Below are 17776 nucleotides of genomic sequence, written 5' to 3'. Positions count from 1 at the left end.
CTGCCAAGCACCAAAAAGGACAAACTAGTGTTTGAAAAAATTTGTTTGAGGAACATACAAGGAATAGTAAAAGATTGGACCGACATGAGGGTAAGTAAATAACAAAACTTTCATTCTTGGTGAACAATTCATTCAATGATTTTTAATATTTATATATATTAGAAATATATTAAATCATTTGAGAAGTCAAATAAAAAACAGTAAACGTTTATTTATGAAGACAAAAATTGCACAAAATTTCCTGTGTTCTTGTATTTATGATCTCAGATTACAATACAATTCAGTGTTGTATGCAAATGTTAAATTCAGCTTACTTTCTGTGCAGGCAAATGTTGACAGTGTACAGCATATGGATTAAAACAAAAAATAAGTATTAACATATTAATGTCAGTTGATTGACTCTGAATGTTTATGATGTCATAGTGTGATGTGCAAATCTGCAAATAATTCTACAAACCAATTCAAAAGAGACAGTGATGGTGCAAATCTATTACATCGGTACAACCTGAATTTTGAGGCTACCATAAGAGTTAACAGTGTTGTTCTACAGTAAACACAAGCAGGGAAAATGCAGTAAAACAGACCTCATAAACAGCCCAAATGTTGTTCTCTAGCACTACAATAGTTGCAATGATTGGAAACTAAATTGACAGCAAATAAAAAAAAATGCCCAACATATTTTGCATTGTAGCTATAATAACCTCATAAAGACGAAATTTATTTTCATAACCGGTTCTGTATTTTCTAAGCCTTATAGGTTTTTGGTAGCACATTCATGTAGCATGAATTTTCTCACTCGAGTTTACAACTTCTACAGGAAATGTTGTTCAGTGGTGAGAAACGTCTTGTCTGGACCACAAAACAGATCATCATTAGCACCAAGTCATGATATGTTAAATGGTATGGCTGCTTACACACCACACTGAGGTCTATAGAAAAGGTTACTGTGATTGTTAGAATACCTACTAAGCGGTTTGCATCATCTGCTAGTTTGCTAAACACCTCGCTACCATGAGCCTCTAACAGCAGAAAGAACATATATATCTCCATAAACAAGACAGCTAACTCGGAACACATCTTCTTCATTTTTCTCGCAGTACAAAATTAAAGATCCCCAATTTTCCTTCATTACGTAACTATAAATATCTGTTTATTTATACATAGAGTACACTGTCAAAATATTTCTACTGGTTCAGTCTGTCGACTATAAGAATACAGAATACATATATCTTGGACTGTGCTGCTATACATATTGCAGGTGTATACACCCCAACCCCAACCCCTGCTACATACCACCAAACGCCATTGTAGTCATGAAACACAAGACGCAGAGATCGTATGAATCGGCCAAACAGCACTGTAGCTAGACAACGTAATGATAGTTTTGAACGTAAAGAAAGAACCCTTTGCAGGTATATTGAACTGCATGTAAGACATGCATCACACAGACACAATCAATATTCATGTTACAACTCTGTGTGTAATGTGCGCAGTTCTGTTCTGTGACAGACGTCTGCCAAAATAATGATGCACACCGACAGCCAATGTATTCCACATAGCCCATAGGTTCATAATCAAATGTCTTTTTCGGAAAAGAAAAGAAAGTGCGAATATGATCGTAATGAATCATGTTTTAAATAATATTCCGAACATGCACCTACATTTCTCTTAAAAATGAAATAAAAAAATGAGCAGAAACTTCACTTTAATATAAGCGCCTTCTGTAATTGTCAGCTGTTGCAATCCTAGAAACAAGGCATGAGAGAATATGTTTGTATTGCTTAAACTAGAGATGTGGGTCACAATGAAATAGACGCAGAAAAAAAAAAAAAAAGATAACACCATCCACTTTGGTTTGCAATTCTAATAGCACATGTAATGTTTAATCGCTCTGTTTTAAAATGTATCCCACCTGTAACAGTTGTGTCATTCACATTATAGATAATTGAAAGTGAAGGCCTGCTACATGTTTGTATAGACCACTGAGAAAGACCATTTAGTGACTCATCCATCAACAGCCACAATGTACCACATATTCTCATATACAAAAAATATATATTGCATAATTTGCACTCTATATTTACACCTTGTGGTTGTTATACGTGTGTGTCTGCTGTGGAGCTGGTATCCTGATAATCTGTTTTCTAGGTCATGTGAGGACATAACCTCCGCATACTCTCTTCCTATCCATTGTGCTGATTCATTCCCTCTCCTCTCCTCTCCTCTCCTCTCCTCTCCTCTCCTCTCCTCTCCTCTCCTCTCCTCTCCTCTCCTCTCCTTTTTGTATCCCTGATGTACTAAAAGAGGTTATATTTTGAGAGGTTAACTTGTACATTAGTTTGTTTGACAAATGGTGTCAGCTGTAGATTTGCACATGGGTATATAATTTGTCATAAATAAAAATAAACACATATTTTGAAGGCTTTCTAGTCTTTGAGATTCTGATCAAGCCACTATCACTAACTTGGGCTATTTGATTTGGTAATGCTAAAATATGTTGAATGTGCGATGTATTTAGTTGGTGTCACCTTTAATTTATATACTGTATGACAGGGAGTTAATGTCAGCGTTCTATTCAGCTGCCATATATTATGCGTTTTCATGGCACCATTTCATTTTTAAGGTTAATAATAACGTTATTTAGATGTTATGGTGTTAAAACCTTTGTTAAATGATGCAATGGAGAGGTTGAGTTGGCAGTTTCTTTCTGGAACGCCCTTTCCTGTCTGTTGCATTATAAATTGTTGAGGAAAAATAAACTATTAACAAAAAAAAAAACATGTTTTGAGAATAAAAGGAAAGAAGAAAGTCATGACGTCTCTTTGCACCCATGCTGTGATTAAATAACATTCAGCAAAATCATGCTAAAAAGATAATAAATACAAAAATCTATTCACTACTCATTATGTAAACATGTATCTAATACAACAAGGGTTCGACTCACAAAAGCCTAAGAGCAATTTTACAGGTCTACACCTTCATCTGAAATATTAAAGCTGTCTTGCTCTGACTGGAAATAAACAGTGATGTTGAATTTACAACCTGTAACATCATCTGCAACAAAATAATCTATGGACCGTCTAAAATCAGTTTACTAATGTGTAGAGCTTCATTCTTTCCATAAAGATGTAATATTTAGGTACTTGCCATGTGTGTGATGTAAACATATGAAAAATGTTTTATGGGGAACAAATGAAAAGATCCAAAACGGCAAAATGTTCATAAACAAAGGAACAAAACAAACAAAACAAAGAATCCAAGATTTACTAAGATGTTTTTATTAAAAATGATGCACCTCAAAAATTATTTGGAATGAAAAATGCGTATCTTGAGATGTATTGATGAAAGTAATATAATATTTAATCCATGTGTAGATATAAATGACATAAAATCGGTAGAATAAAATAAATAATGCAATTAATGTTAAAATGAATCTCTACCACGGCTATAATGCTACCGAAATATAAAGGTTCATTTCATCAAGCTCAAGAATCTTACAATGAATCTCATCTTACATCGCCCATGAGCCGTGTCAATTTAGCATTAATTTACCTCCCCAAATCCCAAAACAGCTCTTTAAAATTAGCCAATCTGTTTAACAATTGATGCTGCAAAACTGGAAGTCACCCGCAATGTAGAATTCGAGCTAGACTGGTATCCTTTCAGCCTGTTAGACAAAGAAAACTGTTCTCTGTTAGTTCTTTAATAGAAACTGACAAAAGAATCGTTAAACTTGCAAATTCAAAGTGAAAGTGAATGCGAGATGGACTGATACATTTATAAAAAGTAAAGCTCTCTTGGCTCAAAAATGCTCTCATGCATCTCAACCCTCGTGAAAAAGTAACAGAGGGGTAGTGTTAGAAAACTGAATCCAAAATATGACAATATGTTTTATATCAATATAGTCTGTTGCGTGCATATATTGGCCAATTTATTCAAAATTAATAAAATTTTATAATACATTGTGCAATATATGCTATCATATTATATACAGTTTCAAATGTTACAGTACATTCCTAGCATTTTGGATGTTCATTTTGATATTACTCTTTTGTATGAAGGCGTTAAATAAAAAAGGAACACGATATTAAGGTAATTAAATAGTTGTATATCTTTTAGAAAGCACCATATTTGACAATTGCCAAGTGAAATGGATCAAAAATACTCAGAGCACATCTCTGAACTGAACACAATGATCAGTCGCCTCTATCTCTCTAACAGTGTGTTGTCACACACACAAAATACCTAACTTCAGTAGGTACGTCTCATTTGATCGGATAAGTTACTTGAATTACAAATGAAAATACAATTGAAAATGAACAATCTTTGCTCGAAATGTAAAGCCATTCACACAACACAACACACAACTGGTTGGAGGATCTCAACAGCTGTCATACCACAATGCTAAATATAAACACGCTCAGAATCTCTTAAAGCTGAAAATGGTGTATCAATCTTTGAAAATCAAATCACTTGATCCAAGGCAATTTCTCTTTATTACGATGCCTAACAAGGAGCACTTAAAGCGCTGGTCTCACACAAGCGAAGATTACAGTACATCCTGACTGTAACAAAACATAATCAACAACAAATGAAACCGCATCTTCATCGCATGCGAGTTCTGAACTCTAATCGAGATATGACGTCAGTTCCCTTTAACAACTGGCTCGTCCACTCCTAAGTGCTAAGAACATAAACGCGGACTGATATTGGCTAACGTTCAGCAAGTCATGTATGAATGTTGGTATCGACTGATGACATCACAAGACGCCACAGCAGACAGCGGAAGGCTTATCAATAACAGATGCAGGATGATGTTGAAATCCTAAAACATCAAATACTGAGGTGTTCAGGAGATAAGCAGCAGCCATTATCTGCTGGAAGATCGGACGAATGACATAAAGCAATATTAACAGAGTACAGTCTGAAGACTTTTGATAGCACCTTACGTAGGCTGTTAAAATGCCTAGAATGTGGACATTGGCCATTGGGAGGGGCTTAGCCATGAACCACGCACTCTAAACCCATAATCCCTTTTTTAAAGATTATATTCAAGGGCTGATTAAAGTTCACCATTCAGCCATTTCACGAGCATTTCTAGACATTTCAAATGTACAAGCCCACCACTGAGCTAAAAGCACATCTGTACGAGTGATGAGACACAGATCATGCCACTGGTCACCTGACGGCCGTAACATCCCCTTTAGCACACTACATGTATATTTGCCCAGTTACGTCTGGTAAAACAGTGAAAATACATGTCAATCTGTAGAAAAGAAGCACCGTTGGATGATAGAAACACAATAGAAACCTTTGGCCACTGGGAATAGCCCTCTCATCCCAAAGAGGGTCCCCCCGAGGGTCTTCACAGAGGAGAGAATCAGGTGCTGGGTTGCTGTTTCTGGTTGAACCAAAAAACCAAAGGCTCTAAAATGGCCTACAAAGGCAGTAGATTTAATCTTTTTGTTCAATCAAACGCAAACAAATGTAACAGGAACGAGCATTCAGAAGCCCTATTAAGGCCGACATGCCTTTCTTAATGTTAGGGGGGCATCGCATGTTGATGACAAAAATACTATAGTATATTATGGCACGAAACCCTATCCTCCTCATAGTACAGTACACTTATTGTCTTATAGATTAAGGAAGCTGTAGTATTTTTGGCATTACTATAGTACTTTGTGAATAGGGCTGGGTAACCAAGAGAAGTGAGTTTGGCTAGAAAGATGTCACAGCACCAAGGTTTTGCTCCAGTGCAAATTTGTGTAGAAAAGATATTAAAGAATACAGCAGCATGTACATGTTATACATGTTTATAACAAAATCAGTACAATTATAAATCAGTGTTTTAATGGTTTCTTTAATGGCTGCAATCCCAGCCGCTATCTCTTTCTTAACTGCAACCTGAACAGAATTGTTGTGCTTTGTAAAAGAGTATTTCCATATTTCCTCAAATATGAAAACTGTTGTCATTTCATTATACAGTATTCTCTGAGGGAGCAAGTAGACATAGTCTTAGTGTGTGAGTAGAGAACAACACAAAATGCTTATTTTGTAAATGTGTAACACCATCACTAACAGTCAAGATGCCTTATAAACATCAGTAATGCACCGAATGCAAATTCATTTCCAGATCCACATCAATCATATATGCAAATTATGTTGAAGATGTGCATTGTGGTGTATATATATATATATATAAACACTCAAAAAAAACAATACCGTGTTTGTCAGCACTATTAGGTAAATCTGAAGTATATCCAATCTAACTTTGAGAACCCTGTGAGATATAATTGAGACGGCCTGCAGAATGAAAGAGAGGCTTGACAACCGTGTGTTGAGAAACTAAATCCTAAAGAGAAGCTAAAGCTGCTGAAAATGACCAATTCGAGGTAAATGAACTGAAGCAAAACCTTGCAATGTTTGCAACCAGCATTACGTTGTGACACGGTAAGTGTAAAGCAACAGAGAAGAGGATAAACCATTGAAATCAGGTGTGGATGTGTTGGCAGAGCTGAGCAAAGGTGGAAGGAGCTCAGAGTTTGGGGGGAGTGTGGCCTGTTCTCTGTTTGGACTTTAAAGAAGAGTGGCATGGTCTGGGTCTGCTGTGTCCATGCTTGCCAAAATGGCCTTCTGGTCTTCTCGGGGTGGGCGACGGTACAGCAGAGCGGAGAAGCGGGTGTACGGGTCCTGGCGGGTCAACTTTTTCTTTTTCTTGCGGAGGTAGAGAGCTTCTTCTGGCTGGAGGACCTGAGAGGTGTGGGGCTGCTGGGTCTGAGAGGCGGGCACAACTGTTTACAGAAAGCAGACAAGATACATGACCGTTTGAACTAGGAAATGTGTTAAAAGAATAGATCATTTTAAAAGTGCCGAACTGCTTCTTTTCTAAATCTTTCACAGTACAGCTTAAAGGCCCAATGTGTATTTTTTTGGAGGATCTGTTGAGAGAAATGCAATATAATATACATAACTTTATCTTCAGAGGTGTATAAAGACTTTCATAATGAAGCGTTACGTATTTAATAACCTTAGAATGAGCTACTTCTATCTACATACACCGCAGGTCCCCTTACATTCGCCATGTTGTTTACAGTAGCCCTACAGCTCTACAGAGCTCTACATAAATACGTTATCTCCTTTAGCAAAGAAGAGAAAACGTGACAACATCTTAGTCTTGTGTCAGCCACCGTAGTGCTTCGAAGGGGAGGGGTGGAGTGAGCCGTTGGTTGCAATTCGCAACCTCACCACTAGTTGCTGGTAAGTTTCATACACTGGACCTGTACAGAGATAGTTTATCCCAAAATGAAAATTCTTTCATAATTTACTTATCATCATGTCATTTCAAACCTGTATGACTTTCTTCTGCAGAACACAAAAGAAGATATTTTGAAGAGCGTTCGTAACCAAGTCATATTCATCCGGGATGGCATGAGGGTGAGTAAATTAAGAGAGAATTTTCATATTTGGCTGAACGCTTCCTTTCACAATTGATGGAATTTAGTGTGAGGCTTGATCCTCACCCATATTTTGTCTGCTCTTGGAGTTGTTATTGTTAATTCCCACTTTCTTGGCTTTTTTCATTCGTTGATATCTGAGTGCTTCTATCCTCTCAGACCCTGCAGAGCCACTTGGTGCACCTCGACGTTTTCTGTGCAGGGGGCAAAAAGAGGCAGAGCCGTGTGTTAAACTGGTCGTAGTGACAACATGGCCTTTCTCAAATTACTGCTTAGAGTGCTGCTAACTCACATTACATATGAATCCATTACACTTGGTCTGGACCAGGCAGTTTATTTAGAATGATAAATACAGTGCAAAATGCTTTTTGAGCGGAAAGGGAAGTTTACTTAGTTTTTGTATATGTTTTCCACCCCCTCACAAATTATATGTAGCTGCAAACGTCATCAAAAAATGAGTCAAACTTACACACCAGAAATGTAAATATTCGTCAGATTGTATCATATAATAATAAGAAAGATAGTTTGTTTGTATACAGTACCTCAATATGGCAACAAATTGTATCTGTTTAGAGAGAAATTTTGAGAAATCATGACATAGATTGGCGTAATTCCATACTGTAATGCATAATACTGTAAAATACTGTAGTGTTAGGTAATTTTTACAAAATACTTTTCTAATGAAAATAAATGCATTCTTAGAGACGTTTAAGTAGTATGTACAGTCTTCCCATCCAAATACAGTATGGAGGCACTTAAACCGGCAGCCAGCATACTCTGCTCCACACACACACACACACACACACGCACGCACGCACGCACGCACGCACGCACGCACACACACACACGCACACACACACGCATACACGCACACACACACACACACACACACACACACACGCACGCACGCACGCACACACACACACACACACACACACACACACACACAGCTCTCATGAGGCACAATAAAATAACAGAAATAGCATTATAGTGGGCCGTCCTTCTGCTGAGGCTGCCGAGAGAAATTAAAGGCCATTAGTAGAGGGGGAAAATCACAGCTCAGCGACAAAGCATTGTCAGAAATGTGCTCATAGACATGAATACTGTCTACAATGGGCTTCACCATGCTGACAGGGGGAGAGATGGCGGGAGGGGGAAATGGCTACTTGGGAACAGTCACATAATGATAAAGAAAACAAAGCACTCGGACAACAAATGTAACAAGAATTTAATCGGATATTCGTTGGATTTTCAACTGAAGAGCAATATTTAGCAATGGCATGCATGGCAGTTTGCACATGGAACAGAACTTTAAAGGGGAATACTCTGGAAAAGCACTTCATCAGGTGAAAGATTGTTTCCCGGTGCCAATAAAACGTTCTCCATCGTACAGGAAGTGCATCAAGTGTTTTGGAAGAAAACTTGCTCTGTATGATTGTGAAATGTGAAATGTGCTCTGCAGTCCAAACTTACAAGTGCAGTTTTAGGAATACATTGTGTTTACGTTAGATCAACGTTGATAATACAATAAAAGTGCAAACATTTTTGTAAAGGTGTCTTAAGTAGGTCCATGGGGGCTATATCACTTGAATTGGTTTCAAGGAATAAAGAGCATGCAACTGATTCTCCTGCTTGAGACAGCCCCTAATGACTGATTTTATACATCTAGGTTAAGCTAAAACTCATAACCACAGCGAGTAGTGGTTACATCATTTACAATATAAAAAATATAGTATGATTTTCAAAACAGAACGTTCTACCCTAATATTAAACCATAAGCACTCATATTGCGTCTCAAGCATGAGGTTGTGTTGACCAAATGATATATGCTGGATTTTCTAATCAATAACTGGCAAACTTTCATATGCATACTAAGACCAGAATGCATATAGGCTTCAAGACTGCAGAACTAAAATGTGTGGCTACCTCAAAAGAAAGGTAAATTAAAAGAAAAGAAAAGCAAGACCCAAAGACTTGTATTCCCCTTTAAAGGAACGAGGTGAATAAAAGCCCCACCTGCTGCCCCCCCTTTCAGACATGGATCCAACCCTTACCTATTGCGGTGTAGAGGACCTGGTCACAACAACGCTGCCCAGATAGCTGAGATCAATCAAAAACAAAGCAGGTAAGACTCGAGGAGTCATCAAGATTGACCAAATGCCCTATTTAAGATGATGACGACATTGCGACAGATGAGAGCAGACAATCCCTGCAACGCGATTCGCCCAACAAGCCTCCCCCTGGCAGTCAGAGCTGGGGTGACCTGGGTGACAGGAGGCGGGAGAGAGGGGGGGAAGTGTGGAAAAGGCAATCATGCGGTCAGGTTACTTTGGAACAGGAGAGGAGCCCTGTGCCTGCTGTGCTGGACACACAAACCTCATCCTCCACATCATAGATTCTGTAAGTCATCCTAAAAAGCCTGGAGTTAGTCAAACAGTGGGCTTCGTTTGGACTGGGATTGGTCAATTGGATTGCACATGTGGGGTTCCTCCTGTTGGGTGAAAGGCAGGGTAAAGCATGACAGTGAATGGAACGGCTGAGATCCTGTGGTGGAGTCCCTCTGATTCCAGGCTTTTTAGGGGCTTCGTCATTGCGTTTTCAATTGACTTAAAATGAAACTTCTCCAGACACGTAGCCCTAAAAGGTCTGTCACCATGTCTGTGAAGCAAATAATTCATCAAGTCTCGACTTGGCAACCGTGACCCCGCGACCACTTTTCATCTAAGACAAGTGCCTTAAAGTGCTTCACAGACCTTATGAATGAAATTGGATGTTTGACATGAAAAGCAGAATTAGAAAACTATAGCACAACTTGTCTATGTAGAAAATGGGTTTGAATGGTTTGGAATAATGCAAAGCATCTGGGGCAGTGTATATTTATGAAAGCATGAATTTTAACTTTGTTTCGAATAATTTAAGGCAAGCAGCAAACTGCAGTTTTAGACTAAAATTAAATAAAGATTTGTGCATATTGCTGCACTGAGACCCCAGAAAGGTTCTGGATGTTACACGTAGGCCAGATGGTACATGAGCTATCGGTCCACACGCTATAAACCTTTTGCACCTACCCTGAAGCTGATAACTGTGGTGGAGAGGGTTCTGATGGAAGGATCTCCTCCTCAGTCCTCCTCTGGGTCGGCATCTGCCCAAATACGTTGCCGCTTTCTACAGGAGGTGAAGGGGACTGTGACGGATAGCTTGCTGCTGAGGTGGCAAACGCCATGTGAGATCGGTAGTTGGGACTTGCCCTTCGGTTCCCCTGGCCTTGAGCAGGAGATGAGGAGGGGGAGGACCTCCTAGAGAAGCTGGCAGAAGATGGAGGTTGGAGGGTGATCTCAGACATCTCAGGAGGAATCGAGGGTTGAACGACACTGGGGCGGGGCCTGGGTCGCACTACAATCTCTGGCGAGCCTTCGTGAGAGCTAATAGGGCTCTGAGTTAGAGGTGAGAGGCGGGATGGCTGGAGAACAACCATGCTGGGTTCCATCCTACGGGGCTGCCTAGGGCTAAGCCTGGGTGTCAGCTCGTACCATCGGGTGTCCAGGCTTCCGAACGAGCTCGGGCCAACCATGTGAGACACTGGGTCAGGGTAAGGCAATACCGGTACACCCATACTGTGGCTTGTGTGTCTTAGCTGCCCTAGACTCTGTGCCTCTTGCATAGGTAAACGCTTGGCTGGAAGGCCCTGAGGCTTGACCTTGCTGGGAGACTTGCCTGGGCGGCTCTTTGGGGCCTCCAGCTGCAGGATACCAGGGTAAGGAGATACCTGGAGGGTGGAGGGCTGGAGGGCACTAGGAGGAAGAACAAGTGGGGGAGGGAGGGGAGGTTCTGGGTGAAGGTGCAAAGGGTGTGGGGGTGGAAAAATAAAATGAGGGCCCTCGATTGTGGCAAAGGAGAACTCGGGTCGCTGCCAGATGTCTGGAGAGCGTGAGGAGGAAGGGTGCGCCAGGGGAAGGGTGTAGCCAGAGACTGTATAATGCTGAATTTCTCCCTCACCGATTTCTTCTGGGATGGTTGGATGTCCAAAGGGGCCCTCCAAGTGATAAGGGGGTGATGACATTACTGAGCTGAGCGGGCTGGTTTCGGGCATGTAGAAGGGGGGTGGAGGCTCAGGTTCCCCTGGACTTCCCAAATAGCTGTAGAACTGGCCATGGGAAAAGGCTCGGAAGTGAGAAGCACCGCGAATCTGCCCTGTAGCCTGGAGTCGACTGGTCTCCATGATAGTCATGCCTTCCATGGGCCTCTGGAAGCGGGGACTGTAGGCTGGAGGCTGCAGGTAAGACTCCTGACTTGAGGAGATGGGGGAGATCTGATGGGGTCTGAGGGTGGCCATCATAGGTGGCATGGGCCCCGGATCGTCATTCTCCTCATCTGACTGTCGAAATTCAGGGTACAGGTCAGACTCCTCCACGAAGGGGAAGCCTTCGATGCGCCGTGCCTTAACCGGAGTCTCCGTATCTGTTGGTTCCATAACAAATCGACCATCTGGACCACGGCTGATCAATTCAATAGGCGTGGTGGCCTCCGCCTCGTGTTTAGAAACGCTGTATTTCTTGCTTATTATTGCTCTCTTGGTCTTCTTGTATAAGGACAACTCCTTCTCCTTCACAGGACTTTGAGACACCTTCTTAGCTCGTAAACCCTCCTCCGAAGACTCTGAAGGTGGTCCCATGGAGCGGACACTTTCTGGACTTATCTTTCCAGAAGATGACCTATGGGAATAAGAAAAAAAGAATATATTAAATAAGTGAATGATTTAACTTGATTTCTGTTCAGTGTAATGGCATTTAAAAGTCGCAATTGGACATAAATTTGATGATGTTCCACCTGTCATCCAAGAGGTGCCTTTAGTTATCAAATGGTGGGAAAAAAAGGTGGGATTCAAAAACTACATTAAAACAGACCACCATTCACTGTGAAAGATTCTCATACAGTTTCATATGGACCTAATGTGCTCAACATACCACATTATAATGTGTAAATGTAATAAACCAAGTTCATTAGTTCAGTTATAAAAATGTGGAATCATGAAAAACATGTTTTGAAGCAATGGTTTGGCAAGCAAGGCTGAGGCTTTAAGCAATTGTACCTACTAAGTTCACGTACCCCACAACCTCCCAATATGGTCACAGGTGAGCACCAGTACTATTTTAACTACTATATTATTTCTTAGGTGTTTATTTACTTAAATCTTGCCAAATGTGACCTATGGCTTTGATTACTTACAAGTTCATTTTTTATTACTTTATAATACTTATTTTCAAATCAACCTAAAAACATCATAACAGTTTTATTTTAGATACCCAACCCAGAAGCAGGGGCGGCACTAGGGGAGGGCTAAGGAGGCTGAAGCCACAAATGTTTCAGTAAAGCCCCAAATCTTTTATTACTATGCCATGTACGAATCACTTAGTGGCTGTTTACATTTCGCGTCTTTTGTGTGCCAAAGTTTGTTATTTCAAATGTAGAAGCGCGGCAGTTGCACTCAAGCAGAGAGCAATGTCGTCGCGCATGCATGTGGTGCGACACGCTGCTTTTTTTCAAGCGTGGGGCTGCTAAAAATCTATTTTATGCTTCTCGTCTTCACGGAAAATGCATCTTATGGTTGCTTAGCAATGGCAGACACCACGACAGCCCGAACTCCCAAGCACTTTGAAACAAAGAGAAAGTGGCATGGTTCGCATTTTTAGACATGAAATGTATATTCGAACACATATTTGGATGTCCCTGGGTTAAGCCCCTGATATACACACACCCTAGAACCGCCCCAGCCCAGAAGTCAAGTTAAATTCCAGCATATAAGCCATTTATGTGCTTTGTAAGTTTGTATAGTTTTTACTCTTCTTTCTGGATAAATCTTGTCATAACTCATTCTTGTTAAGGCCTTATACTCTCAAGTCACCACTGATGAAATATTATAACTAATTCATGTTTTCTTGTTTAATACTCCTGTTGTCTCAACATGCATAGAATTTATTAACAGCACATACGTCACATACGACATTTGATGTCTTCATAATCATAGGAGGTGACATTTTCCAAGACATTCAAAACAGAGTTGAAAACTTAATTAAACAGAGCTAGAGAGTATTCCTGTGAGCATACAACGAGAAATAACAAGTGTAGTCCAGAAAAGAAGAGAGAAAACCCAGATAGGTCAGAGGCACCATACTTTATTTAGAATACAAATGTACTTGTGATGGCTGAAGCTTTGTTTTTGCTGAATCATGACAGCATGCACTTTTGCCTGTAATGGCTGCAGCGACGGAGCTCGGTTTCCACGGCAACTGTCTATTGATGACCGCCATTCAGGTACAATGACGCTGTGTCTGCTCTAAGCAACAATACAGTGCACTATCAAGCATGCATCTCCCTAGCCAATCACAGGACACAATACAGACTCTTTAGCAAAATAAACTTCTCACAATTGTTTTCACAGGTCTTATATATCTGTTAAGAAAATGAACTGCTTTTCTGCAGCAAAACTACTGAAATAAATGTTGACACAATATTGACTTGTTTGTGTACAACAACTTTTAAATGGAAAATGTATTTTGAATCAGTATTGTATTAGCTGTAAATATTCTTATCAGCTGATCTTTTCTAGTATTTGTCCTGGTGAATGTTGCTTTAGGATAGCTGACAGATGTTACCCTATCTTGTAGACCCACCAGAATGAACTGCCTTTGTCTGGCTTTATTTGGCTTTCTCTGCCATGAACACAATTTATTTTTAACTTAGATTTTTTTTAACAAAAAGACGAATTAGATTTAAATCAGAATCTATATGAAATATTTGCACATCAAATATGTTTTAATTCTGTGGTCAGAAAGATTTAAGAAAGATCACCAGGCACTACAGTACCACAATTAATACAGCACAGTAAACAGATGCTCTTTCTGGCACATAATATCTTAATAAAATCTTAAGCTTCTTGTACTGCAAAGGCGATTCCAAATAACAACACAAAACTGCAGAAGTGTGTCAGCTTCACAATATAATATAATACCTATAACGACAAGATCTTTTAATGTTTAAATCCACCAAGAAAACAATGAACAAACAATAAGCAGGAATCCCAGTCGCTGAACGGTTAGCCTCTGGTGTGTAGGGGTGTATTGGTGACATACAGGCAGCGATTCAGATGCTTTTGAGGGAGATATCTGAAATAAATATTATGGGGTGGTTAAGGCCCATGACAAAGAGAGCAGGCCAGCCCCTTACAGCCTGTGTGCATCTTTGGCACTTTCATTGTAAACAACTTGGAGGAAAAATGTATATATGCATTTATATATAAAATTATATATACTGAAGTTACAAAAATTATTCAGACACCTTAAACATTTCTCACATTATCACAGTTTATCGCTATATATCACTATAGTTTAGAAAATGGTAATAAAATATGACAAGAACTTAGAGTTAAGAACTAAACTGTGTCAGAACCAATAATTTTGATAATGTCAGATAATTTTGTATGTAATGGTTTAGGTTGAATAGCTGTCAGCTTTTAAATTTAAGTACAATTTAGGGTAACCGATTACCAAACAATGCGTAATTCTGTTCAGTCTGTGGTACAAAAAGGTCACATTAGCAAATAAAGAAAAAGACTGCTCAGGTCAAAGTGTCTGAATAATTTGGTCCCAAATTTTCATCGATTTTACTGATAGTCCACTGTATGAAGAATTTTTGGGTATAATATGCCACAGTTGACTTTATTTTGCTATCCTCACATAATGAGCTACAGTGTCCTGCGCCCTCTAGTAAAAATATCAAATGTTATATCTGGTGTCTGAATAATTTTTTGTTTGACTGATATAAAATTGTATACAATGGTGGTCAACACTTTACATACACCAATCAGAATCTGGAAAATGTTGAAATTTAAAAAAAATAGGAGTTTTTTTATTTAGTGCTGCCCTGAACAAGTTATTTCACTAAAGATATGTTGACATAGAATAATAACTGAATTGATCAAAATAACCCAGCTTAAAAGATTACATACTGTACACCTGTTTTGTGAAAGTGGTTAAAGAGTTTCTTGATCCATTTTACTATCCACTAGTCTTCAGAAAATTCTACAGATAAACACAATATTTTCTCTTCTGGACCCCTGTCCAGATTCTGCTAGGTGTATGTAAACCTTTGACCACCAATATAATAAATTGACATATTGTTTATATTATATACACTTTCATATATTCTTTTTCAATATACCTAACAAATTCCTTCTGAGAAACACAAAATAAGACTACTGCTAATGTACAGTTACAATGAACAGGGACTGGAGCTTTTAAGCATCAACAAGGACATAATCACCATGAAATATTCCAAAAGAGTCCATACAACTTTTCTAATATGCTTCAAATATTCTGAAGAAGCAGTAGCCGATTGGCTGTCCCAAAACTACAGAGCACTATACTGGACCACAGGACATGGGTGGTTCTATTATGGTGTTTTTGTACTTTGAAAGCTTGATAAGCAAAACCAAATGGCTTATAAACTTAAAAGCATTGCCCATTTATTGTATTTGCAAGGAAATACCAGTCTTAAGAACTTCACCTTTTGTGTTTCACAGAGAAATGAAAGTCATTCAAGTACGGAAGGCTGGTTAATAAATAATAGTGTTTTTGTTCCGAGATGAATACTTCAAATATGAACCTGTGGAGGGAACACATATGGCAGAAAAGCAACACACCACCCAGTGAGACCCATAATGAGTGAGAAAGGCTGGGAAGGCTAAACTAAATAAAACTGAGAATCAAATCTCACACGAGTGATCTCAATATGAAAGATCAGACATGTAATGGTTTAACTTGAGACGATTATATCCAAACTGTTAGTCAAAAACTTTAATATAAAGCTAACTATATAAAAACAATTGCTAAACTTTATTTTTTCATATCAGTCTGCTTGCTTTACCATGCGTTATGAAAAGCTGTCCTGACAAACTTGATGCAGTGCTGTGATTAACGCTTTTTAATCAAATAAATCGCTGTATCGCCCTCTGCTGGACAGATCAAAATAAACCTAGCGTCTATGAACTGTGGTTATTCCAGACAATAATTTTGAAGTAATGGAAGTATGTTCACAGTAAATGCACTTATAATGGAAGCCTAAGAGACAAGCAGGCAGCTCTGTTAATGTAACATGCAACACACTTTCTGAATATTTAACTATAACAAAACAACTCTCTCTCTCTCTCAGTATATATACACAGTATACAATATAGGATATATCAATCAATATATGTATAATATTATATATAATGTATTCAGTATATAACTGCATATGTATTAAAAGTCCTGCATAGAGATTCATCACACTTCTACAGTACTTTTGTTTTCTACTAAGATCTTGAAAGCAAGTAAAAAATATTAAATATTTAAATTATTGCTATTATTATTTCATGACATTAAATGATAATAAAAAAAATATTTTTTTTACTTTTACATGCCCTTCTTGCACACTAGACTTCCATACTAAGCACATTACTGATAGCAGGTTTCCCATATATACAAAAGGCCATGTCTATTCTTAGCTATTAAACAGACTATGAATTTAAAACAGTTTCCCTAAGACAAGAAACAATTGAGCCGGGCATGGTGGCGCAGGTGGCAATGTCTTAAAATGTGGGATCCCCTGTGTGTACAGCGCATGGGTCAACAGCCTGCTAAAATAACCGTGCCCAGCAGCGTACATGAGATGCATGCGACATAAGGCAGTGCACACTGCTGAACAAGGTACAGGCACTCACAGAGGACTGGAGGGCGAGGGCCTGTAGCTGCTCCTTTCCTGCCCTTCCCTGTAGGGTTCAATGCCAGGCAGTGGGGTAAGTGGACTCCTGCGGCAGGAAACACAGAGATGGGAGGGGTGGGGAGGGGTCACGGGGAGGGATCGTGTTGGCCGTCAATGAGGCTGCTTTCCATAAAACCAACATATAGCAGGAAAAAGATCAGTGACATGGAGAGACACAGAAGTCAAACAAGAAGAAAGATGATCATGATTAAGGGAACTGGATAGTTCCTCAAACTCCCTTTCCTTAAACTCCCTCATATTACAGTGCACAGGTCATTGTACATCACATTTTAAGACCCGTGGCATGTTGGGATGTTGTGGTTAGTCAATGTTTTTGCTCAGATTCCATGGTTTGGTATGAGGAGAATGGGGCTAGTTGTCGCAATATTTTCTCCATTAAATATTGCTCAGGGTAAGCTTGTTTTTGAATGTTAATTGTTTTGAACTTGGCATACCTTCAAGTCTTGTGTACAAAGACAGATATAAAGATTTTGTTATTGATCAGGTAAAAAGGATACAGTTCA

The 17776-nt window shown here is 39.2% G+C and overlaps 1 protein-coding gene across 9 annotated transcripts in view; it reads right to left on the bottom strand.

Annotated features, from left to right (window-relative positions):
• Positions 1-207: 207 nt before the first annotated feature.
• The window catches only part of igsf9bb (immunoglobulin superfamily, member 9Bb), a 120629-nt gene continuing 103060 nt past the window's right edge, over positions 208-17776 (bottom strand). For 2 of the 9 annotated variants that reach the window (XM_057360394.1, XM_057360395.1), the window contains exons 18-21: positions 17212-17298; positions 10523-12166; positions 7521-7648; positions 208-6791 (exon numbers count right to left, since the gene is read on the bottom strand). In XM_057360394.1, coding sequence (XP_057216377.1) covers positions 6577-6791; positions 7521-7648; positions 10523-12166; positions 17212-17298 — 2074 coding nt within the window. In that variant the 3' untranslated portion in view covers positions 208-6576. Of the gene's footprint in view, positions 6792-7520; positions 9555-10522; positions 12167-17211; positions 17299-17776 lie in introns of those variants that run through there. The other 7 variants (XM_057360396.1, XM_057360397.1, XM_057360401.1 and 4 more) reach the window with 6 other exon arrangements.

The sequence above is a fragment of the Triplophysa rosa genome, linkage group LG19 (genome assembly GCF_024868665.1).
Source record: "Triplophysa rosa linkage group LG19, Trosa_1v2, whole genome shotgun sequence".
NCBI lineage: Eukaryota > Metazoa > Chordata > Actinopteri > Cypriniformes > Nemacheilidae > Triplophysa > Triplophysa rosa.
The sequence above is the reverse complement of the archived record's forward strand: the minus strand, read 5'-3'. Positions and strand labels throughout refer to the sequence as shown.